Genomic DNA, 26119 nt, shown 5'->3' with positions numbered 1-26119 from the left:
CCCAGGACTCACATGTCCACCTCAAGTTCACGTGGGATTATCTGAGCCTAGACTCTCAGTCCTGGGGCTGCTCTATTTCATATAAAAATACAATATTTATCCAAGGTTTTACTACACACTGCATTTTCTGTGAAGACAATGACCATGTAAATCAGGGAAAGATCTACATTTTATTTTGTTTGAAACTTTACCAAGCATTATTTACCATTTCAAAAACTCTATCCCTGGTAGTAACACTGGTTGTCGTGTTGACTGGCCAGCAGTGAGCAGCACACAAGCGACCTCCCGCGGGCTCCACATTGGATGGCCTCACTGCACCTGCCCAGGCCCTTAGGCCACAGCACTGCCATATTCAGGGACATATTATTCTCTTTTATTATGCCTCCATATTATCGTTACAATATTATTATTCTTTTTTTAATTTTGTGGGTAGGTTACATTAGCTATACATTTCACTTCAATGGTAGTAGTAAGGGGCACATAACAAAATATTTACTTATATATATTAAAAAAGAGAGTCTGAGAAGTCTGAAAAGTTTTGCCATAAACGGTCTCCACCAGCCTCAACTCTGAGTACCCGAGGATTCAGTCTCAAGTCCAGCAACATTGCAAAGCAGGAAATTTACCTTGAAGGGAGCTATGTACTCTAAGTAGTGATTTACCTGTCTGCCTCCCCCACTGGACTGACCAGTTCCTTGGGGACTGAGAGAGCAGGTCCTGAACATCACTGCTGTGCCCCCCAACCCACACCCCCATAGTGTCCAGTACCAGGCTGGGGACTCAGGAAGCATCCATGGGATCCCCCAGTGCCTTCTTTCTCCAGGTGTTCAGCACCTAGAACAGCTCAAGAGAAATCCCCCACACCCCACCCAGAAGGAGCTGAATCTTACTGGGGTGAAGCCTTGAGTTGCAAGGCAGAAGCTCTCGTGATGGGATTTGGGTCATATTCCGGGTTACAGGAGGAGCTGGGGAGTATGGGAAGCCTCCCACTTGGTCTTTGGTTTTCCGGAAACTCTACCATCACAAGCAGGATGTTAATCAGTAACCGTCCCACAGGGGATCATACTTTGGAATAGCAAATATTTGCTGAAGGTTCTGGGCTGCAAAGCTGAAGCTTTGGTTTCTGCTCTGAATGAAGGACCTTTCCAGGACCCAAGGCCACACACTGGTAAGAGGCAGTGGGTTACAGGAGACCTTCAACGAGTCTAATTAGGGAGGGACTGGGAAGGATGGTATCATCCCTGGGTGGGCTCCAACATGAGGGCTGCGTGGCTGAGCAGTGCAAAGACCTCCATCCTACACTCCACGGGGACTGTACATACAGATTGGGAGCTGGAGTGGGGTGAGAGGCGAATTATAGACACAAGGGGCTCCTCTGCAGGAAGGAGGCCAAGAGAAAGAGGCTTGAAAGGCTTGATATTTCACCCACCACAACTCACTGCTGGAGTAAGCGGGGCTCCCCTTCCCAGGGCTGAGGGGAGGCGGGGGTGTGTGCTCTCCCAGGGCTGAGAAGTGGCAGGTGAGCTGGTGATTCCTTACTGCCTGGGTTCTGTCTAGGAAGGTGCGTCCTCACCATGCTGGATGGTGTCCTAGTCCAGGAGCACCCCCTGAACTCCTGGCCTAGACTCCAAAGGGTTGGGTAGATGAGCAAAGACCTTACAAAGACCTTAGGCGATATGTGTCCAGGAGCGCCCAGGAATTACTGGGCTACCACTGCAGACTGCAGGACAATCTCCAAGAACAGGAAGGTAAGACTCAGCATTTGGAAGTGGTGACATCTGGTTGGCCTGCTGGGCTAATTTCCTGACCATTGTGACAGGCAGAAGTAACCTTGAATTCAGGAGTATTCTGTGTGGTCTTAACGTAGAAAGTAGCACTAAATGATGCCACGTAATCGTTTTAGCTCGGGCTCCTCTAACAAAACACCAGAGACTGGGTGGCTCCAACAGCCATTGATTTTTCACAGTTTTGGAGGCTGAAAGTCCGAGTCAGGGTGCCAGCATGGCCGGATTCTGGTAGGGCTGTCTTCTTGGCTTGCAGATGGCCACCTTCTCACCGTATCCTCCCATGGAGAGGAGGTGCGGAGGGGGAGTTTGCTCTCTTCTTCTTACAACAGCACTAGTGCTATCACAGGGGCCTTGCCCTCATGACCTCATCTAAACCTAATCACCTCCTAAGGGCCCCAACTCTACTGCCATCACAATGGTGGTTCGGGCTTCAATTTATGAATTCTGGGGGGACACATTCAGTCCATAACAATAAAAGCGTAAAACTGGACTGCGTTTACACTGAAAGAGCTATTTACCCAACATTTACAATACTTGAGGGACCTGTTGAATGTGGGCTTGCCATTTAGAGTCAAAAAGAGTTTCCTCAACAGTGTCCTTTGGGAAACACAGTGGAAGTATTTCACTGCTTCTATAGGGTAGAGGGTAGTGCCGTTCAGACTGCAGAGTGAGGCCCTAAATTCCGGGGTGCCATTCAGCCTGAGCAAGGAGCAACATGCTGGGCCCTGGCGCTGGTGGCGGTTTTGTCCCAGGCATAGATAAGGACTCAGCCCCTGCATCAGGGAGAAAAGGCCTGGGAGCACCGCCTGTCAACACATTTTGCGGCCGGTGACCTTGGCCAGGAATAAGGGTCTCTGCTGATGGGAACTATTGTGGGGCCGGCAGCATCCACCCTGCGCTCACTGGGCTGGGTGGCCTACCCCACCCAGACCCTCCCAGGGCAGTGGGCCCAGAGAGAGGATGAGGGAGGGCAGGTGTCCCAGGAGTCCTGCCCAGCCAGCCTCTGGGATCAGGCCTGCAGTGTGGCTGAACACCAGAACTGAGTTTGGACACAGCCAGGTGGCCCAGCCCAGCCCCAAGCCATGTATTTGGATGGAAAACATGCAAGTGTTCGGGAGCTAGGCTCTGTGTCCAAGGATGTGGAGGGAGCCTAAAAGGCGACAGAGAAGGGGACAGCTAATGGTGAAGAAGTGTAGCTTCCATGCTGTGCAAGCCTAGGGCAATGAGAACCAGCACGCAGCCCAGGCCACAGTGGAGGGAGCCCAGCAGTGGGTTGTATGAATTGTGGGGCCTCCTGCTACCCGGGAGCCGCAGCTATAGGAAGGAAGGAAGACCTCCAAGGAACTGCGTAGCAGAGGTGCAGTGCGAAGAGAATTTTGATTAAAAATCCAGGGAAGCTCCAATACTTTCCCCCTTCCTTGCCTAATGGGCATGCAGGCACTCCAATCCCCAGCCAAATAGGGCACAGGGCAAGGCCGGCCACCCATCTAGATGGGCAGCCTGATGGCCAGATGGTCAGGGCAATGAACGAAGCAGATCAGGGAAAGGTGTGTGAGGACCCCTGATTCCACCTGCTCGGACCCCCACCTTCTGTGCTGCCTCCTGCTCCCAGAGTGGGCTCTCTTGCCCTGGCCCTCAGGGAGGAGACGGGATGAATGAAAAAGGGGTCAGGACTGAGAGCTGCCTGCCGGCCTGGCAGGGAATGGGAACTGGAGGAGGTTTTGCTCTGTGAAATAATGTACCCTCTTTGGGTGAGCAAATGTCACCCACACTTGCTCCAGGTCTCCCTGGGGCAGGGCTAACCTACTTGAGCCACAGGAAGGAGGCAGGGTCCCTGAAGAAGCTTTTACTATCCACAAAGACATTTTAGGAGGCATTAAAACCATCTCTATCCTCTCCTCTCCACAGGAAGTCTTGCAGCTGAAGGGAGGCACTCCTTGGCCTCCGCAGCCAATCACATGAAGGTGGTGCCAAGCCTCCTGCTCTCCGTCCTCCTGGCACAGGTGTGGCTAGTACCCGGCTTGGCCCCCAGTCCTCAGTCGCCAGAGACTCCGGCCCCTCAGAACCAGACCAGCAGGGTAGTGCAGGCTCCCAGGGAGGAAGAGGAAGATGAGCAGGAGGCCAGCGAGGAGAAGGCCGGTGACGAAGAGAAAGCCTGGCTGACAGCCAGCAGGCAGCAGCTTGCCAAGGAGACTTCAAACTTCGGATTCAGCCTGCTGCGAAAGATCTCCATGAGGCACGATGGCAACATAGTCTTCTCTCCATTTGGCATGTCCTTGGCCATGACAGGCTTGATGCTGGGGGCCACAGGGCTGACCGAAACCCAGATCAAGAGAGGGCTCCACTTGCAGGCCCCGAATCCCACCAAGCCCGGGCTCCTGCCTTCCCTCTTTAAGGGACTCAGAGAGACCCTCTCCCGCAACCTGGAACTGGGCCTCACACAGGGGAGTTTTGCCTTCATCCACAAGGATTTTGATGTCAAAGAGACTTTCCTCAATTTATCCAAGAGGTATTTTGATACAGAGTGTGTGCCTATGAATTTTCGCAATGCCTCACAGGCCAAAAGGCTCATGAATCATTACATTAACAAAGAGACTCGGGGGAAAATTCCCAAACTGTTTGATGAGATTAATCCTGAAACCAAATTAATTCTTGTGGATTACATCTTGTTCAAAGGTACTTTGATAATGTTCTGCTCTCCCAAGGCCGCAGGGCCCTACGATTCTCTCCCCCTTTCCTTCCGTTAGGCCAGCATATGGTTAACGCTAAATGATTTTCTATGAATGTGTTTTCACGTTTCAAAAACAGATTGATACACATATTGAACAGTGCCAGACGCTGTCATTCGAGGCCCTGCCCTGGTATCCTATGTGCTTGTAGTCCTTATAATTTTCAGAGCACTCTACACAGCTCCCCTCTGACACTTAGAAGCATAGTCATTCCAAAAAAAGGGGGGCTGGGGGATTATCTGGGGGATTTAGGATTGCATCATTCCTCCTTCATTTTTACTTTTTTGACCAACTCCCAGCCCTTAGATTCTTATTATAGAAAATAGGGACACTCCACCTACTATAGTGTTAGAGGTTAAATGAGACAATGAATGTAAAGTGCCCAGATGGGCTTGGCACATAGCAGACACTGAGTATCTATTGTTTACTTGTTCTTCCTAACTGCCAATCAGCAGGTAGAGCAGGAGTTGTCTCCTTTCTAAAGATGAAACCAGCTCAGAGACGTTAGCTTGATCAAGGTCACACAATAAGTGGCAGAGGCAAAACCCAAACAAGGGCCTCCTGACCCCCTGATCCTAGGTTCTGTCCAGCCCTGCCTCCCTAATGGGGCACTGGACGTGGGTTGGATGCCACTTTTGCAGAGCTGGCACCAGACTTACAAAGCCCTGGCAGGGAAAGCCACTTTACAACCAGCCAGGCCACACCCCCAGGGCAGACATTTGTGTAGAGAGTAATGTACCTGCCTGCTGGTGGCCTCTGCATTGTGGGGCCTTCTCTCAAAACCACACTAAACTGTGGGTGGGTGAGAAGTGTCACTCCTGCCACCTTGGACTCTGCATGTGCTTGTGCCTGGTGTGAATGAGACAAAGTGGCAGTCAGAGGTGCCAGGCAAAGGCTTTTCTCTAAGCTGGAGCCAACTATGAGGGAATGACTGTGAATTCTGTTCAGGTCCAGGACAATGAGGGGAGCCAGGGATTGTTAGGAAACATTTCCCTGCTTTCGTGTGCGATTCCCAATAGGGCCTGCGAGTGGAGCTGCACTTTGCTAGCTGGGCTAGAGGCTGGGGAAAATTTTGGGGAAATTTATTTTGCCTGCTTGAGCTGTGGAAAAGCCAACCCAATTAGGGAACGCCTTTCCTAGTTGGAACGAGAAGACGAGAAGTGAGAGAAGTGAGATAGAAAACTCCCTATTATTTGAGCAAGAACAATGCTTTTCAAAGAGGGGATTTCTGCAATGAGTTCTTCTCTTACTTGTTCAGGGAAATGGCTGACCCCATTTGACCCTGTCTTCACCGAAGTCGACACTTTCCACCAGGACAAATACAAGACTATTAAGGTGCCCATGATGTATGGTGCAGGCAAGTTTGCCTCCACCTTTGACAAGAATTTTTGTTGTCATGTCCTCAAACTGCCCTACCAAGGAAATGTCACCATGCTGGTGGTCCTCATGGAGAAAATGGGTGACCAACTCGCCCTTGAAGACTACCTGACCACAGACTTGGTAGAGACATGGCTCAGAAACATGAAAACCAGGTACAACTCTTGCCCACACCCTATACAAACTCTACCTTTCTGTACTGGCAAACACTCAGCACAATTTCATTGAATGCACTGTGATTTAATGTCTCCTCCAGTGAGCTATAAGCTTCCTGAGGGCAGGGCAGCATTTGTCTTTTTTTCCACTCTATCCCCAGCATCTGTCACAGAGTGACATTCATTGAGTCCATCAGTATTTTACATTCTGTGACTGTGATAAACGTGTGATGCCAGGGATGCATCAGCAAACAAAACAGGCAAAATTAGTCTGCCCTCATGGAGCTTATATTCTATTGAAGGAAGAGAAGAGTAAATTAACAATAGGTAATAATGCAGGGAAGGGGACAGGGAACATCATCAGGATGCAGATGGAGGTTAGAGAAGGCCTCTGCAAGAAGGTAACAGTAAGCAAACATCTGAAGATGAAGGATAAACCATGTGGCTATATTTGGGGAGAGAAGTGTTACGTTACAGGCAGAAGTGTACAAGTTCTGGGATGGGAGTGTACCTGGTGGGTTTGAAGAACAGCAAGGAGGCAAGTGTGGCTTCAGCAGTTGGAGATAAGATCAGAGAGGAAACAGGGGCCCAGTCCCCAGAAAAGACTTGGGCTTTCCTGGGAGAGGCAGGAAGCCACTGAATGGTTCTGAGTAGAGGAGCAACCTGATATGACTTCTGTTTTTAAAGGATCACATAAGCTCCTGTGTTGAGAAAAGACACTAGGGGGTAAGGATGGAAGCATGGGAGAGTGGTTAGAAGGTTACTAGCAATCCAGGTAGAGATGCTGCTACCTGGACTGCAGTGGTGGTAGTGGAAGTGATGAGAAGTTGCTGGATTCTGGATCTATTAGGAAGTGCAGGATCTGCTAATGGATTGGATGTGGGTGAGAGAGGTGTCAAAGGTGATCGCAAAGATTTTGGCCTTAGCAACTGGAAGGATGGATTTGCCATTTACTGAAAGGGGGAGGAACAGGTCTGGGGTAAGTGCAGAAGTTCAGTCTTAAACACTTGGATCAGAAATATCTATTAGACATCCAAGTTGAGATGTCAAGACGACAGGTGGATCTGGAGTTTAGGGTGAGGCCCAGGCTGGAGATATAAATTCAGTCAACAACATAGAACTAGAATCTAGACACATGACAGGGTTGGGGTCTGTAAATATAGAGGAGAGGAACAGAAAGTACAGAGTGGGCACTCAAATGTCTGCCCAATAAATTAATCCACCTATTGGAGTACAAGGAAAATGGTTGTAATACAAATTCCATGGCTATGGCTTCTGGAATCCTATGACTCAGATTTTGGCAGAGGCAAGTGCAGCTAAAGGTCCCCAGGGTTACTTTTATCTTCATTATTCTTCTTTCATTTTTCTTCATATCTTTAGCACCTAACAAAGAACCCCAAACATCATAAGCCCTCAAGAAATGTTTGCTGAATGAATAACTTTTTAAATTAATCTTCAAGACATGTCATGTCCTCAATTATTTTTAAATAAATAAAAAAATTTTATTTTGAGCCACAGAACTCATCTTTCCAAGCAACATATTTTCAAAGGAGGACTCCAGTATACAAAATAGATGGTATCAGAGTTTCTCTGGCTAAAGACAGGTAGGGGTTGAAAGTTTTCTTTGCTCCCCTCCCCATCCATCCCCAGACTCCTCAAGTCTGCAGAATCCAGGAGCTGAAAACAGCCATCATCCAGGAGGCTGCAGGACTGCTGAAAGTGCTGTTAACTCAGGTTGTTTTTAAAATATAGGGAAATGAACACATAAGTACTTTGCTAAAGAGAACGTGAGTCACTGGCTGAGGAATAAAACTCGTTCACTGAAGCTGAAGTACTATTTGATAAGCTAGAAATATTTTCCCTGAGTATACCATTGTAAAAGAATGGCATGAACTACATAGTCAACTGAAAGACTCATTAATGGAAATAATCTTAAAGAACAAAAATTGTGACCTTTTTGGTGTCCATAGACTAGGGCTTTGTCTACATTTCACCATCATCTGTTCTTGTACCACAGAAACATGGAAGTTTTCTTTCCGAAGTTCAAGCTAGATCAGAAGTATGAGATGCATGAGCTGCTTAGGCAGATGGGAATCAGAAGAATCTCACCCTTTGCTGACCTTAGTGAACTCTCAGCTACTGGAAGAAATCTCCAAGTATCCAGGGTAAGTCAGGATCTTTCATCAGAGCCCAACCTCAGCATGAAACGTCACCAAAACAAATGTTTTTACAAACCATTTAACTTTGATAAAATACCTAATTGTAGTGGAAAATTAGATTTAAGTCCCAAATACTTGAAATAGCACCCAGGTTGGATGTTTTAAGAATTTCAAGCAACTTTATTAAAATAACTTTTCAACTAATTTATTTTAAGCAGACCTCTCTCCCTATGCTTAAAGTGCTCAAGGAGAAATTTGACCCTGAAATAGAACTGGTTTACAGATGCATCATCATTTATGTTGAATACAACTTGAATAGTTCATGAAATTACACCAGCTTTACAATGAAAGAAACCCCTAGACCTCATCTAGCCCAACTTCTCCCTCCTTGTGGAAATCCCGTCCACAGCCCTACAAAATAGCCCTCCAACTTCTGTCTCTTCCTCTTCATGCTTCCAGCGACAGCAAACTCACCATTTCTTTGAAAAGCTGCCCAATCCACAAATAGCTAAAATTGTTATATGTATATATATGTATATGTATATGTGTATAAATGTATATGTGTATGTGTGTGTGTATATATATACACATATATATAGAGAGAGACATACATATATATATATATATATATATATATGGAGAGAGAGAGAGAGTCCTGTAACTTCTACTTCACACTTTTTGGTCCTAGTTCTATCTCTAAAACTACTAAGAACAAGTTTAGTCACCATCCACATAGAATCCCTTCAGTTACTCAGTGTTTCTCAGTGGAAGGGTTCTTGATTTTGAGGGGAACTGCTTGTTGTCCAGAGCAATTGTGCATGTTGCAGGGAACTGGTTAGCATTGCTGGCCCATGTTCACTAATGCCAGTAGGAAACTCCAGTCATCACTATAAAAATGCTCCCACACATTTCCAAATGGCAGCTACATCTCTCTACATTCTTCTTTAGCTGTGTGGCTTAATATTTTCTCATACAATTGCAATTTTTCAATTCCAACAGAGACTAAAAATGGCATCCACTTAAGTAGGACACAGTAGGGTAACCGTGGCCTGGAATCAGGTCTTACAACCTCAAGAGAGATAAGACAATTAAATAAAACAATCCTGCAGACCAGCACCCGAAAGTGTTTCTGCTATGAATACACGAAAAACTGAAATGTGCTGCTGCTTTATGAAGGGTCATCATGAGATTTAAACTGTAAATGATTAAATATGCTCCGTCTGTTTGCTCTGGGGAGATAATTTTCCTCTAGGAAATCAGGGAATTTCCTGGAGTGAAAATCAGTGTAATTACATGTTATGTTTTCATTATCTCTTATAACACAGTAATTATATAGGTACATCACTCATATCACATCTTGTTTCTGTAAAAAAGGGCCTCCCAAACATAGCAAGCAGCCATAAATAGGCAGCCAGAATTCAGGAAGGCTCCAGGGACCCCTGGGCTTAGCCCAGAAAATGCCTCAGAGTAGTACCAGGTGCTGGGAAGCTGCTACAGAAGACTAGCCATTCCCTGCCTCCACCTTGCCTGCCAAAAGGAAAGTCAGAGGACTCAAGGGATCCAGGCAGCTTGAAAACCTTTTAGGAGCACCAGCTCAGCTCAAGAATTAGTAGCATAAATACATGCTCAATAAAGATTTGATGCATGAGTGCATCCTGAGTCCACGCCCAGAATGTGTTTCACATATTCCACAATACTTCACATTAGGTTCCTGAGGTCTCCTGGTATTGTTTGAGACTCCTGTGGCAGTCCCTGGTGCAACCCCAGACCACTCCTCTTAACGTAGATGGGCCTGCTCCACTAAATCCCAGGAGAATGACCCCATGGGTAGGACCACTGTGAAGAATTTCAAGGGGCTCATTTAATTCCTCCTTTGCACTACCACACAAATGGTTTTTCACATTATTTCCTTTTCCAGGTTTTACAAAGAACAGTGATTGAAGTTGATGAAAGGGGCACTGAGGCAGTGGCAGCAATCTTGTCAGAAATTATTGCTTATTCCATGCCTCCTGTCATCAAAGTGGACCGGCCATTTCATTTCATGATCTATGAAGAAACCTCTGGAATGCTTCTGTTTCTGGGCAGGGTGGTGAATCCGACTCTCCTATAATTCAGGACATGCATAAGCACTTCGTGCTGCAGTAGATGCTGAATCTGAGGTATCAAACACACACAGGATACCAGCAATGGATGGCAGGGGAGAGTGTTCCTTTTGTTCTTAACTAGTTTAGGGTGTTCTCAAATAAATACAGTAGTCCCCACTTAACTGAGGGGGATACATTCAAAGACCCCCAGCTGATGCCTGAAACAGTGGACAGTGCTGAACCTTATATATATTTTTTCCTACACATACATACCTATGATAAAGTTTAATTTATAAATTAGGCACAGTAAGAGATTAACAATAATAACAACATTAAGTAAAATGAGTTACTTGAACGCAAGCACTGCAATGCCATAACAGTCAAACTGATTATAGAGAAGGCTGCTAAGTGACTCATGAGCGAGGAGCGTAGACAGTGTGGGGACATTGGGCAAGGGAAGAATTCACATCCTGGGTGGGACAGAGCAGGATGATGCAAGATTCCATCCCACTACTCAGAATGGCATGCTGCTTACAACTTTTAGATTGTTTATTTCTGGAATTTTTCATTTAATGTTTTTGGACCATGGTTGACCATAGTTAACTGAGACTGCAGAAAGCAAAACCATGGATAAGGGAGGACTACTACAAAAGCATTAAATTGATACACATTTTTAAAGATGTTTGTGCAATCTGTCTGGTATTTTAAGCTAGTTTCTAAGAACCTTAGTTATTTGGCTAAAGACTAGCTGGGTAGAATATCTTTTCTCTGTTGCTCACATATTTGGATTTTTAAAAAGCTGTAGATGAGAACACTACGTCAAGATAAAGCCTTTGGGAGGAAGACATGTACACATTCTCCCTGAGTCATGTGCTTCTCTCTCTTTCCTTCTCTCTGGTGCAAAATAAGTGTTTTAGTTTAATCTATTATGGAATCATTTCTTGCTGACTGACATCAGAAGAAAATAGCTCTAACCAGTCCTGATCACAGCATCTGCTTCCACGGTGCATCAAATCGCTTGGCAGAGGCATTGGCTGAACCACAGATCATCTAGTTCAATACCTTCATTTTACAAAGGAAAGAAGGACCCAGAAACAGGTCCACATTCTTATTTTCATGGGCCCTAGGCACGTTTAACCTCATAGATCCCTCCTTCCTTCATGAAGATATATATGTTTTATGGCTGCATTGGTAGAAAGATGAATATATTCGTCTTTCAAAGTTGCATATCTAGCTTCAAAGTTATATGTCTAGCATATGGCAATAAGCAAAACACCTTCATGGGCCCTTACAGTACTGTCGGCCTTGGGCACTATGTCTTCTGCATCTAGTGAATAAGTCATACCTTATATACCAGTGGGAACAAAACACTTGTCCAAGGTCTTCCAGTGTGGCAATGGCAGAGTCAGAGGCCTACCTTTCCTGAGTCTAGTCCTCAAGCCCTTTTTACTCTTCCTTCCATCTAAAACATCTGATGGGGACCAGGTAAACAGCATGCACTACAGCTACCCATGGGGGTTAAACAGAATATAAACACGAACTTTGTCCCAGGGTGAAAAGGAAAATCGTAAATATCCCTGATCTTCCTTAGGCAGTCATTTTCTGTCACAGAAACAGAAAAGACTATATTCAGAGAATCCTGAATAGAGCTAATTTACAGTGTCAACTATGTTAACTAAATGCCTAATTGGATTTCTGTCTGTCTGCTATCTAATGTTTAAAAAAACCTAAAATTCATTTATTGATTAGTTGTTTAATATAATTCAGAGTAATGTGAATAGGTAATAATATTAATATGCAGTCTAAATACTGACTTTTCATCATTCCATAACCTGGACTGATGAAAAGTCAGTATTTAGACTGCATATTAATAAAATAAAATTCATTCCTGTATTCATTCCAAGAGTACTAATTGACACTTATGAAGGGACAGGCAATTCTAGGCCCTAGAGGGCCAAAGACAGAGGATTAACTCTAACTGACATTCTTAAGTCACCTTGTTTGTGTTCAATTAGTCAGATTTGTTTGTGGAAAAATAGTAGAAAGACGAATGAAGTAGAATCCAGTCAAATTTCCCACTTTTAAGAGATGAAATCTGGAAAAATAAGTCTGTGAGAGCACAATACTCACTGAAATCAATATGGCCAAACCCAGTAATAAAAAGGTACATTATTATTGAAGGATTCATATAGCATGCAGATAAAAAACTCCTGCCTTCTTCCCACCACATACACTGCAAAGCAACAACAGCATAATAATTGTATTTAATATACTACTCTTTAAGGTAGAAAATGGACCTATTCTATATTTTAAATATACTTTTTAATGCTCCCCCACATTTGCTTTAAGAAGTTCCTAAGACACTCAGTTTCAGATTTCCCAAGTACACAGGCATGACAGAAAAACGCAGACCAATAAAAAATGTAACTTACCTTACACAAATACGCACACACAAATTCAGGGTTTCCAACTGAGCAGGGGAAATCTTAACATTGTACAAGTCTTCACTATAAGTGTCGAGTTTTTGTTTTTGTTTTTTTTTTGAGATGGAGTCTTTCTCTGTCACCCAGGCTGGAGTGCAGTGGCGCGATCTCAGCTCACTGCAACCTCCACCTCCTGGGTTCATGCCATTCTCCTGCCTCAGCCTCCCGAGTAGCTGGGACTACAGGCGCCCGCCACCACGCCCGGCTAATTTTTTGTATTTTAAGTAGAGATGGGGTTTCACTGTGTTAGTCAGGATGGTCTTGATCTCCTGACCTCGTGATCTGCCCGCCTCAGCTTCCCAAAGTGCTGGGGTTACAGGCATGAGCCACCATGCCCGGCCAAATGTCGAGTCTTAAAAATTGTTCCTACACAGACACACTCAACCACACATTCTCACATATACATGCTGTAACAACTGAGAACAGGTTACTGACTTAATCTAATTCATTTCATCCTCATTGTAAAACTTCTACTCCAGCTGAAGAGCCTGTTTCATTTCAATTCAAAGATTTCTCATATATCCACTAATTGTATGGCAAAACTGACTCATCTCCAGACTAAGATATTCAAGCTCAGGAAGTCAAATAACAGAAATGATTTTTTAAATGTGTATGAGGTTATAAAGAAAAATCTTATGTGCTCCTTATTTAACTTCTATTAAGTAAAATCCTTTACAGACCTATCTCCATTTCTGCAGTAAAAGTGAGCTCTACAGTTAGCTTGTAAGGCTAACTAGTGAAATTCTTGGACTTGCTCTTAAAAATGCAAGTTTTAGCAATTAACAAAATGATGATGAAGATGTCCCTTTTCCCTACAGCTACAGATGGAGGGAGATTTTTCTTTGCCATACAACTAGCTTAAAGGATTAATTTGATAAGTTGTTAAACTGAGAACTTTCACAAAAGTATCCATCTTGTTTTTGATATAAATGGAGATACATGTAGTTATTCATAACTGTCACTAATTTGCTGTTTATCCTGTTTCTATATATCCGTCCTTGAGAGTATAATTTTAATAAATATTTCAAAGATTTTAGGAAATGTCATGTTCTGTTAAAAAAACTTCCAAAAGTAATTTTGATGAACAGTTTGGATAACTTAGTGCTAACTAGGACTAAGACTGCAATTGACTGCTCTACATTCCTGAACTTTATAAGCAGTAGTTGTTTCTCTCTGTCAAATCAGTTTCCCCTTTTCCCATTTGCATCATGGGAAAGTAAAAGCTTATAATTCTGCTAAATTTATTATAACAAATAAATTGAAATTCTCCATTTTATTAAATTAATATAATGCTATGAATCAAAGCACCAAAAAAACTGATGCAATTTTGATGTCTCGTCCTGTACCACATTCTCCAGATCTTAATATATTCAGTTCCACATTATTGGTGCTAGTAGGAGACATAATGAAAACAGTTAAATGAAATCCACAGCGAGTATACTGATTAACCAGTACTGTCAAATTTCTCATACCTGCTGAATTTTAACTACAGACGAAATGAGCAGTAACAATTCCATTTACCTGGTTGTCCTTTGGGCAAAGGATATTATTAAGAATCACTAAAAATAGCCAAAAAGAAGCCATATGGAAGGAAGAAGGAAAACAAATGGCATGAAAAGATCTCTCACTGAGTAACTATGCTCTTAGAGTTGACACTGGTATATTTCTTTTATTCACTACCTAAAAATGAACTATCTTACTCTTTAATTATAGAATAAAAACTGCAGGAAAGTATTTAAAACTTTTTTTCACAAACACAGGTATCTCATTAACCTATGTTTTATTTTGAGTAAATTCATTATTCATTATTTCACATTATAAAAAGTAACCACACACACATATGCATTCACAAATTAGATCATCTTTATCATACATCGATATATTTTAAAAAACAAATATCTTCTAATATCAATATAGTTATATGCTGATTGCATTTTGAAATAGAGAAGCTGACAATAGCTTCATACAGTATATCTCAAGAACTGACAGTTTAAAATTAAGAACTGTATATATTCCACAGGCAAATTTTGATGGAAATATTAGCATTAGTACAAATAAATGCTGTTGACATAGCTTAAGCATGATAGCTTGGAATAACAGCTGATTCAGACTAGATTCATCATTTTAAATTAAATAAGGACAAGTACAATCTAAAATATAAACAAAGTATTTATAAAATAAATTCTCTAGGAAATAAAGAAATCATCAATCTATTATTTTTAAGGTATTTATAGCTCAAAGTTACCAGAAATCTTTGTGGAATTTTCATTGCCAAATTTAAATTTGGGAATGTCCGGGTACAACACATTGTCACCACAATCCGGAGGGCTGCCAAAATCGCAGACGGCTATTTGCATCCTTTCAGTGTGACTTTTCAATTGGGCTTGGAGAGTCATGAGAAAATGCAGTATCTTTCTTACCTTCCAAGTCCCCCTCCAAGTGATTATCAAGCTAGGACAATTCAGCTGATGTAGACTTTCATACGATTTTTAAATGCTAAAACTCCAGAACAATTAAATAGCTGGTTTCCTGCACAAATAAATGCAGACTTGTCTCTTTTGTAGCAGTGGTTAAAGCACATTCCTAGAGATGTTTTTCATTATACTTCACTATAACATTGGAATTCTGTAACCACATGATTACTCAAGAAATACATATTATACCTCCTAGGGAATCTAATTTGAAATATGAAAAGTTTAACATCAGCTGTCATTATGTCTCTCTTTCCGCTCATTAACAACAAAAAAAACCCAAAATTTAAAAACAAAGCCCCAGCCACTGCTTTAGTTTTTGTGTGCCAATCACATTATCTCCTGCTGCCTTTGTTTTGCCTCCTTCATCAAGCAGTTGATTTAAGGATTGGATTTTCTGGATTTTCTTTGGGAAGAAAGAAATGAAGGAAGAGAGGGAGGGTGGGGAAGGAGGGAGTGAGAAAGGGAGAAAAAGAAAAAAATATGAAAAATGTTATTCATGTAATGTGTACAAAGTAAATTAAAAATATATAGATACTCTACTTTGAATAATTCTAATACACGAGAAGTCTGATTAAGGGGAAAAATGAATTACACATTAAAGATTACTTGGAATGATCTTTAATTACCAAAAATTCTGTGTATATATAACATAGCATTCAATTTAATTCATATTTTTCCTACATTTTTAATTTTGTATAACCATAATGGAAGTTACACAGGTATAAATATATGAACTGCCTTAAAAGACAAGATATAATAACATACCTATGCTTCCTTTGAGACACTAATATTCCTAAATACCAAATATGTCATCTCAATGACACTGAAAAGCTGGGGAATGTATTGCATAGAATTTGAGAAGCAAAAATTAAGATAAATTACACTTTCCAAAATCACCTCACAGGCTTATTTTAAATGAAAAGAACATATTTTCACTTGGATATGGCCTGTTTTGAATTGTGGATACTATTTCACGGAAGAAAGACCAATGTGGATATCATCACCCATCCAGCCATGTGGCAGTGTGCACTCAAGAGAGATCCATATAAATGCCACATCAGATGGAAATACAGTTACAAACTTGTACACCCAGTCACAAGTTAAAAAAGCAACTGTGGATATCAACGTTCCTCCTTTAGAATCAGAAAACACTGAATAAACCTGATGTGATTTGTTATCAAAATGTTTGTTTCTAGATTCACTTTTTAATCAATTATACATATATATAAATTATATAAATAACTACATATTATGTATGTTGAACAAGAAAAAATTCAGTCTATGAAAAGGAAAAGCATGCTCAACAATGAAACAACAGATAAAGAGAGTAATCTGAAACAAAGGAGAACCAGCATAAATATACTGGGTTTCAATGGTCTTTACTGTAAAAAATGCCTATGGCATTTAGAAAAATATAGTAAGTGGACAAGAGAATATATTACTTTTGATGTTACTAAATATGCTCTTCAACAGAAGAATTTCAGGGCAATCTTTTCAGAGGAAGAGGACTTAGGGTAATAAAGAGGATTTCCGGATGCCAGAGCGAGAAGGCACCTTAGAGGAAGAGGAACCATGAGGCAGCCCTGTCATGTGACAGACATGCACAGCGAGGGCCAGTGAGCTGAGTTGAACTTTGCACAGCCACTTAGCTGCTGCTGGGAACGAGGCACACAAAGCTCTCTATACACCATTACCATGTCCTGCCTCTGTTTTCATGACATTTTTTTTGAGACGGAGTTTCACTCTTGTTGCCCAGGCTGGAGTGCAGTGGCGCAATCTCAGCTCACTGCAACCTCCGCCTCCCGGGTTGAAGCGATTCTCCTGCCTCAGCCTCTTGAGTAGCTGGGATTACAGGCGCACACCACCACAGCTAGCTAATTTTTGTAATTTTTTAGTAGAGACAGGGTTTCACCATGTTGGCCAGGCTGGTCTCAAACTCCTGACCTCAGATGATCCACCTGCCTCGGCCTCCCAAATTGTTGGGATTACAGGCGTGAGCCCCTACACCTGGCACTTTCATGACTTTAAGTGGAACTTCCATAGTATAATCATGGGAGCAATAATTGTATAGCTAAAGAGCATTCTCTGTAAATAAAAATATACTCTGCATTGACACTAACCTGTAATATCAATGTTCATTTTTTTCTATTACTATTACATTTTTGTAATAGTACATTGGTCCTCTTTCCTTGAGCTCTAGTCAATAAATTTATTTCTAAACTTATTTCTAAATTTTGAATGAAGTTGGGCATATACCCAATGACCAATTACAATTTGGAATACATATAGTTTGGATGTTTGTCCCTGCCCAAATCTCATGTTGAATTGTAATCTGCAATGCTGGAGATGGGGCCTGGTGGGAGGTGTTTGGATCATGGGGGCTGATCCCTCACAGCTTGGTGTTTTCTTTGTGATAGTGAGTTCTCGCAAGATCTGATCATTTAAAAGTGTGTGGCACCTCCCCCAACCCCACTTTCTCTCTCCTGCTCCTGCTTTTACCACGTGATGTGCCTGCTCCTGCTTCACCATCTACCAGGATAATAAGCCTCCTGAAGCTTCCCCAGAAGCAGATGCCGCTATGCTTCCTGTAAAGTCTGCAGAACTATGAGCCAATTAAACCTCTTTGCTTCATAAATTACCCAGGCCCAGGTATTTCTTTATAGCAATGCAAAACAGCCTAAATCAGATCCTAAAAGGGACTCCAGCACAGTTTTTGTAAAAGAATGCATTTAAGAAACTTTATTCAAAAATCTCCATGCATTCACTAAAATACATTTAAAAGAAAATCTAAATCTTGTTAAAAGTCTGTTCCAACCAGAAGGTTCAGGTGTCCTATATGAAATGGCTAACTTGTAACTATGGTTTGGGTATCCTGGCTGAATCATTTATACCTTGATATAGACTCTTATCATGGTGATTTTTATGGTACCCCTCTCTTAAATATTTAAGGTAAAAGAAAGGCTTCAACAAATCAAACAAGATACAAATAGCACATTAAAAGGAATCATGGGGGAAAAGGAGAACGGAAGCCCTTTATAACCTCAGCTTCAAGACACAAGTACAGTCTGTAAATCTCTCCAGTTTATTGGACTCACAATTCTGGGTTCCATGCTGCCACTTATTTCTTAAGTGACATCAGCTGTACCAATCTTTCTGCACACTGGGTGATTAAATACCATATCCTTAAGCTAGGTGTTTAAAGGGATGCCTTCTTAGAGATAAATTCCCTAAATGTAAACATTTCATAGAAAAAAAAATAGATTTCAGACATTAGTGGGAGCTATTTAAATGTTTCCTGTTGATTCCCTAAGGTTATAATGCCTTCGCCATATATAAGTTATTCTATATAAACTGACATAACAGAATCACATGTGACAATAATACCCTTTAATTTATAACATTTTCTCATTATAGACATTTTCTATTATTTGGAAAGTACTTAAGTGGGAAGCAAAGTGTGTTGAGCAAAAGAGTAGGATAATACACTCAGTCTGACATCACTTGATTACTTACAAGGTAGCCTTCCGTGGTTGTGTATCTTTACTTCCACTGCTCTTGGGATCAACTGAGTTACCTGTCCCACGGGAAGTACTCGGTAAGGGAGTATTAGGAGAAAAGGAAGATGGAACGCTACTGGCATTACGAGTCCGGAATGAATCATCTGAAAGTAATACATATAAAGCCAGACATATCAAATATACTAAGAAAGAGGGTAACCAAAGAGAAGAAAAGGTTAATGATAGCTCACTTTTTCACTTTTTAAATCAATTTTATGAGGGTATAATTTACATACAACAAACTGCAAAAAGTTAAGGTTTTGACGTATGTACATCCTCATGAAGTCATCACCACAATCAAGATGTGAACATGTCTATCACTATGAAACAGTCCCTCATACCCCAACACAATTTTCTTCCTCCCTCTCCAAACCACTCCTGTCACCTATAAATTAGTTTGTATTGTCTAGAATTTTATATAAATGAAAACATACAGTATATACTCTTTTTTGTCTGGCTTTTATTCAGCATAATTTCGAAAATCATTCATGTTTTATATATCAATACTTCATTCCTTTCTATTTCTGACTGGTATTGTGTGAATCTGTCAAAATTTGTCTACCCATAATATCTGTTGATAGACATTTCTATTTTTTCCAGTTTTTATATATTACAAATAAAGCTGCTATGAACACTCATGTACAAGTCTGTGTGTGGACATATGTTTTAGTTTCTTCTCAGTAAATGCCAAGGAGTGGAACTGCTGGGTCATACACTAAATATATATTTAACTTCAAAAGAAACTGCCAAATTGATGTCCAGAATTTCTTTTCTTTCCTGACATTTCTGCCAGGAACATGTGAGTATTCTGGAGAGTTACTCCACATCCTCACACACACTTGATATTGTGAGTCTTTCTAGTTTTAGACGTTCTAGCAAGTGTGAAGTGGTATCTCCTTGGGTGCTTTTTTATTGCTTTTAAATTTCCATTTCCCTAATGATTAGGATGTTAAGCATCTTTTCATGCACTTACTTGTGTATCTTTTGTGAAGTTCATGTTCAAACCTTTTTCCCATTTTAAAATTGGTTGCCTAATTTTTATAAAGACATCTTTGTATATATTCTAGATACAAATTCTTTGTCTGGTATATATACTATGAATAGTTCCTCCAAATCTATGCCTTGCCTTTTATTTTTTAATGCTCTATTTCAAAGCCCAGATGCTTTAATTCTGATGAAGTCCAGTGTGTTGATATTTTTGTTTTATGGTCAAGATAAATCTTTGTGTATTCCAAAATCACAAAGACTTTCTTCTATATTTTCTTTAGAAAATATAGACATTTTTATGCTTAGGTTTATAATACATTTTGAGTATAGTATAATTTTGTGTATAGTGATAAGACTTGAGAGTCACAGGAACGGAAAGTCAGATACTGCCTGTTTTCACTTATAAGTGGGAGCTAAATAACGTGTACATGTGGTCATAGGATGTAGAATACCCGTCACTGGAGACTAGGAAGAGTGGGAATGTCAGAGGGGGTGATGGATGAGAAGTTACTTAATGGGTAAAATGTACACTATTAGGTTACACTAAATGCCCAGACTTAACCATTATGTAATATATCCATGTAATAAAACTGCACTTGTATGCCTTAAATTTATACAAATTTAACAAATAATTAAGGTTCAGGGTTTGTTTTTGTTTTTGTTTCTTTAATATGGATATCCAATGGTTCCAGCACTACTTTTTAAGTAGACTTTATTTTTTAGAACAGTTTTAAGTTTACAGCACAATTGAGCGGAAGGTACAGAGATCTCCCATATCTTCCCATTCATATACAGCCTCCCAACTTCAATGTCTCCCACCAGTGGTACATTTGTTGCATTGATGAACCCACATTGACATGTCATTATCACCCAAAGTCCACAGTTCACATTAGGGTTCACTCTTAATGGCGTACATGCTATGGATTTGGACAATATATAAATGACATGTTTCCATCGTTTTGGTATCATACAGAGTGTTTTCACTGCCCTAAAAACTATCTGTGCTCCATCTTATTCATTTCTCCTTCCCCCGAACCCCTGACAATTACTTATCATTTTACTGTCTCCATAGTTTCATCTTTTCCAGAATGTCATACAGTTGGAATGTTACCTTTTCAATTTGCTTCTTTCACTTAGTAGTATGTATTTAAGGTTCCTTCATGTCTTTTCATGGCCTGATAGCTCATTTCATTTTAGCACTGCATAATATTCCACTGTCTGGATGTATCACAGTTTGTTTATTCATCTACCTACTGAAGAACAACTTGTTTGTTTCCAAATTTTGGCAATTATGAATAAAGCTGATATAAACATTCATGCTCAGATTTTCGTGTGGATGTAAGTTTTCAACTCCTGTGAATAAATACCAAGGAGCACAACTGCTAGATCATATGGTAAGAATATGTCTGGTTTTGTAAGAAACTACCAAACTGATGTTCCATAGTGGCTGTACCATTTTGTATTCCCACCAGCAATGAATGAGAGTTCCCGTTGCTTCACATCCTCACCAGCATTTGTTGTCAGCGTTTTGGATTTTGACCATTCTAATAGGTGTGTCATGGGGCTTCATTGTTTTAATTTGCATAAACCTGACGATATATGATGAACATCTTTGCATATGCTTGCTTTCCATCTATATATCTTCTTCAGTGAGGTATCTGTTCAAGTCTTTGCCCATTTTTTAATCAGGTTGTTAGTTTTCCTACTGTTAAGTTTTACAAGTTTTTTGTATATTTTGGATAAAAGTCCTTTATCAGATTATGTATTTTGCAAACATTTTCTCTCAGTCAGTGGCTTGCTTTCTCATTCTCTTGACAGTATTTTTCAAATAGTAGTTTTAATTTTAATGAATTTCAGCTTATTCTTTATTTCATAGATTGTGCCTTTGACATGGTATCTAAAATGTCATTACCGTAAGCAGGGTCATCTATATTTTCTCCTATGTTAACTTCTAGGAATTTTATAGTTTTGCATTTTACATTTAGAACAGTGATTCATTTTTGAATACATTTTTGTGAAGGGTGTAAACGATCTAATTTTTTTTTTTTTTTTTTTTTTTTGCATGTGGGTGTCCTATTGTTCCAGCTGCTTTTGTTTGAAAAGAGTCTCTTTTCTCCATTGTATTGGCTTTGCTCCTTTGTTAATGATCATGTGACTACACTTACATGGGTCTATTTCTGGGCTTCCTATTCTGTTCCTTCAATCTGTTTGACTATTCTTTTGCCAATACCACACTGTCTTGAATGCTGTAGCTTTATACTAAGTCCTGAAGTCAAGTGGTGTCAATCTTCTAGCTTTGTTCTTCATTATTATGTTGGCTATTCTGGGACTTTTCTTCTCTAGGTAAACTTTGGAACAGTTTGTTGATATCCACCAAATAACTTGTTGGGATTTTGACTGAGACTGCATTTAGTTTATAGATCAAGTTGGGAAGAACTGACATCTTGACAATATTGAGTATTTCTAGCAATAAACATGAGACATCTCCTTCTTCATTAGTTCTTTGATTTCTCCTATCAGAATTTTTTAGTTTTCCTTATATAGATCTTGTACATATTTTGTTAGAATTATGCCTGAGTATTTCATTTTTCTGAGTGCTGATAGTAAATGGTATTTTGCTTTTAATTTTAAATTCCTACTTGTTCACTGCTGGAATATAGGACATACTGAACTTTGCACGTTAACCTTACATTGGCCTTCATATATTAACCTTATATTCTGCAACCTTGCCATAATCACTTCTTAGTTCCAGAAGTGTTTTTGCCATTTCTTGTGGATTTTCTACATAGATGATCATGTTATCTGTGACCAAAGACAATTTGAGTTCTTCCTTCCAAAATCAGTATATCTTTTCTTTCCTTTTCTAGAACTTTCAGTATGATGGTAAAAAGGAATGGTGAGAGGAATACATCATTGTTTTGTTCCTGATCTTAGGAGGAATGCTTCTAGTTCCTCACTACTGTGATGTTATCTGTAGGTTTTTTGTAGATGTTCCCTATCAAGTTGAGGAAGTTCTCTATTCCTAGCTTACTGATGGTTTTTATCATGAATAGGTGTTGGGTTTTGTCAAATGTCTTTTCTTCATGTATTACTATGATCATGTGATTTTTCTTCCTTGGCCTGTTAGTATGATGTATTACATTAAGCGTTCTTCAAATAGTGAATTAGTCTTCTATAACTGGTATAAATCCTACTCAGTTTTGGTGTATAATTCTTTTTATATATTGTTGGATTTGATTTACTAATATTTTTTGACAATTTTCACATTTGTGGTCTTGAGAGATGTTGGTATGTATTATTCTTTTCTTGGAATGACTTTGGTAGTTGGGTAATGCTGACCTCACAGAATGAGTTAGGGGGTATTCCCATTGCTTCTATCTTGTGAAAGAGATTGTAGATAATTGGTATAATTTATTCCTCAAATATTTGGTAGAATTTATCGGTGAACCCATCTGGGCTAGATGCTTTATGTTTTGGAAGATTATTAATTACTGATTCAATTTCTTTAATAGATATGAGCCTATTCAGATTGTCTATTTCTTCTTCTGTGAGTTTTGAATTGCGTCTTTTGTTTTTTGTTTTTTGTTTTTTTTTTGAGATGGAGTCTCACTCTGTCTCCCAGGCTGGAGTGCACTGGCACGATCTCGGCTCACTGCAACCTCCGCCTCCCAGGTTCAAGCGATTCTCCTGTCTCAGCCTCCTGAGTAGCTGGGACTATAGGTGCATGCCACCACACCCAGCTGATTTTTGTATTTTTAGTTGACAGGGTTTTGCCATGTTGGTCAGGCAGGTCTTGAACTCCTGACCTCAGGTGATCCACCTGTCTCTGCCTCCCAAATTGCTGGGATTACAGGCATGAGCCACTGCGCCTGGAGGAATTGTGTCTTTCAAGGAAATGGTCCGTCCAGCACCATTTTTTAAAATATTATTCTATCATCATTGATTTATCTTTGAAGCCTTTGTTAAAATCAACTGACTATATATGACAACATAGAACACAATGTCTTGATTACCAGAATTTTATAGTAATTGTTGAAATCAAACTTATATTTAAGTTCTCCAGCTTTTTCTTTTTCAAAACTATTTTGGCTACACTGGGGTCCTTTTGCATTTCAATACAGATTTTTAGAATCAGCTTATAAATTTCTGCAAAAAGACTACTAGAATTTTAGTTAGGATTTCACTGAATCTCTGGATCAATTTAGAAAAAAAACGGACATTGGAACAATATTAAGTTTTTCAATCCATAAACACGTTATATCTCTCCATGTATTTAGGTCTTTAGCTTCTTTCAGCAATATTTTAAAGTTTTTTTATGTACCTCTAGCATATTTTGTTAAATTTGTCCCTGAGCACTTAGTGTTTTTGAAGATACTGTAAACGTTATTTTTTAAATAAACTGTCTTTTTCAGAACAGTTTTGATTTACAGAAAAATTGAGACGACAGAACAAATAATTCTCATATATCCCCCTCACCCAATTTCCTCTATTAACAGCTTACATAAGTATGCTATATTTATTATATTTAATGAATACTGATACATTATTAACTAAAATCCATAGTAGTTATTATTTTATCCAATAACAACTTTTTCTGTCTCAGGATCCCATCCAGGATACTATATCACATTTACTTATTAGTTCTCCTTAGGCTCTCCTTGGCTGTGACAGTTTCTCAGACTTTCCTGAACAGTTTTGAGTAGTATAACTGAAGACAGGCATAAGTCCCCACACAATGAACAGTGGATTCGTGTTAAGTAAAAAGTATCCAATCTGGCATTCCAAGCTCTGACTGTGACCTTTCCTTACAGTTTTTTTTGTTTGTTTGTTTGTTTGGTTTTGGTTTTTTTTGGAGATGGAGTCTCGCTCTCTCGCCCGGCTCACTGCAAGCTCTGCCTCCCGGGTTCACACCATTCTCCTGCCTCAGCCTCCTGAGTAGCTGGGACTACAGGCGCCTGACACCACGCCCGACTAAATATTTTTTTTGTATTTTTAGTAGAGACAGGGTTTCACTGTGTTAGCCAGGATTATCCCGATCTCCTGACCTCATGATCCGCCCACCTCGGACTCTCAAAGTGCCGGGATTGCAGGCGTGAGCCACAGCGCCCGGCCTCCTTACAGTTTTACCTAACACTACTCCATTATACTCACTCCACACTCCAGCCAAACTAGTTAGCTGCTGCTCCCTGAAAACACCAATAATCATCTTTTGTTTATGACTGGTACTGTGAATGGAATGTTATTCTATACGCATCTCTGTCAAAATCCTAGCATACCTTAAGGTTCATCTCAAATGACATAATCATCTTGAAGCCTGTTTTGAGTCCGACAAATAAGATCTCTTCTCTATGCAAACATCTGCTACATTTGTTAAAAGATGTTCTGCTTCCATTTTCTCTTTATAGATGTATTATATAGTAAATACTTTCAGTTTCTATTTTAAGTAATGAATAACAATAATAAGCACCTTTTTCTAACCAAGAACTCTAGGAGATATTTCATTCAACCTACAGTTGTCCCTCAACTAAAAATAATATTGAGACATTAAAATAGAATATTTTTCAAATATTTTAATAAAATATTTACTCTCATGATATAGTTTGGCTCTGTGTCGCTACCCAAATCTCACCTTGAACTGTAATAACCCCCATGTGTTGTGGGAGGGACCCAGTAGGAGGTAACTGAATCATGTGGGCGAATTTTTCCCATGCTGTTCTCGTGATAGTGAATAAGTCTCTCGAGATCTGGTGGTTTTATAAGAGGACAGCTCCCCTACATACACCCTCTTGCTTGCTGCCATGTAAGACACGTCTTGCTTTCCCTTTGCCTTCTGCCATGATTGTGAGGCCTCCCCAGCCATGTGGAACTGTGAGTCAATTAAACCTCTTTCCTTTATAAATTACCCAGTCTTGGGTATGTCTTTATTAACAGCATGAGAACAGACAAATACACCTCATAAAATACATAACTTAAGACTTTGGATGTAAGTTTAAGAATCTGTGGACCATATCTACTCTCTTGGGTCTTAAGGTCACTTAAAAACTAGCAAAGTTAAAACTAAATAAATTAATGCACTTAATTAAAACTTAAAAATCACTTCTGAATCAATGTTCTTAATGATTTAGACAAAGAAATTTCTTGACAAAAAATGTTACAAGAGCATGAATAAATATGCTCATTATAGCTAAGTGAAGACGTACCAAGAGGACAGGTGAGATCCATCCAAGTCTGAAGAACCCCTTATGAACATCTATAATCATCTGCACCATTAGCTCGAAGCTAATTCAAACCAGTTTTGTACACTCAGATTTTTAAAGGCACTCTATA

The 26119-nt window shown here is 40.2% G+C and overlaps 2 protein-coding genes across 11 annotated transcripts in view; one reads left to right on the top strand and one right to left on the bottom strand.

Annotated features, from left to right (window-relative positions):
- The first annotated feature begins 1088 nt into the window (after nt 1-1088).
- Nucleotides 1089-13810, top strand: SERPINA10 (serpin family A member 10). Of its 3 annotated transcripts, NM_001131635.1 has the most exon segments (6): nt 1090-1168; nt 3696-4463; nt 5775-6048; nt 8066-8213; nt 10126-12002; nt 12141-13810. In NM_001131635.1, coding segments are annotated over 4 exon segments (1332 nt in total). In that variant the 5' UTR covers nt 1090-1168; nt 3696-3745; the 3' UTR covers nt 10318-12002; nt 12141-13810.
- A 727-nt stretch (nt 13811-14537) lies between these two features.
- The window catches only part of PPP4R4 (protein phosphatase 4 regulatory subunit 4), a 107242-nt gene continuing 95660 nt past the window's right edge, over nt 14538-26119 (bottom strand). For all 8 annotated transcript variants that reach the window (XM_002825063.6, XM_024232000.3, XM_063715722.1 and 5 more), the window contains 2 exons: nt 18762-18909; nt 14538-15651 (listed from right to left, as the gene is read on the bottom strand). In XM_002825063.6, coding sequence (XP_002825109.2) covers nt 15627-15651; nt 18762-18909 — 173 coding nt within the window. In that variant the 3' untranslated portion in view covers nt 14538-15626. The remainder of the gene's footprint in view (nt 15652-18761; nt 18910-26119) is intronic.

This window comes from Pongo abelii, chromosome 15, assembly GCF_028885655.2.
Source record: "Pongo abelii isolate AG06213 chromosome 15, NHGRI_mPonAbe1-v2.0_pri, whole genome shotgun sequence".
NCBI classification, from domain to species: Eukaryota; Metazoa; Chordata; class Mammalia; order Primates; family Hominidae; genus Pongo; species Pongo abelii.
The sequence above is the reverse complement of the archived record's forward strand: the minus strand, read 5'-3'. Positions and strand labels throughout refer to the sequence as shown.

Bases quoted from the DNA above. Each gene is read 5' to 3' on its own strand.
- SERPINA10 (XM_054529636.2), top strand. From the start codon at position 3,746: ATGAAGGTGGTGCCAAGCCTCCTGCTCTCCGTCCTCCTGGCACAGGTG. The intron at 4,464-5,774 runs GTACTTTGATAA...TTACTTGTTCAG, and splicing joins GGATTACATCTTGTTCAAAG to GGAAATGGCTGACCCCATTT. The intron at 8,214-10,125 runs GTAAGTCAGGAT...TTCCTTTTCCAG, and splicing joins GAAATCTCCAAGTATCCAGG to GTTTTACAAAGAACAGTGAT.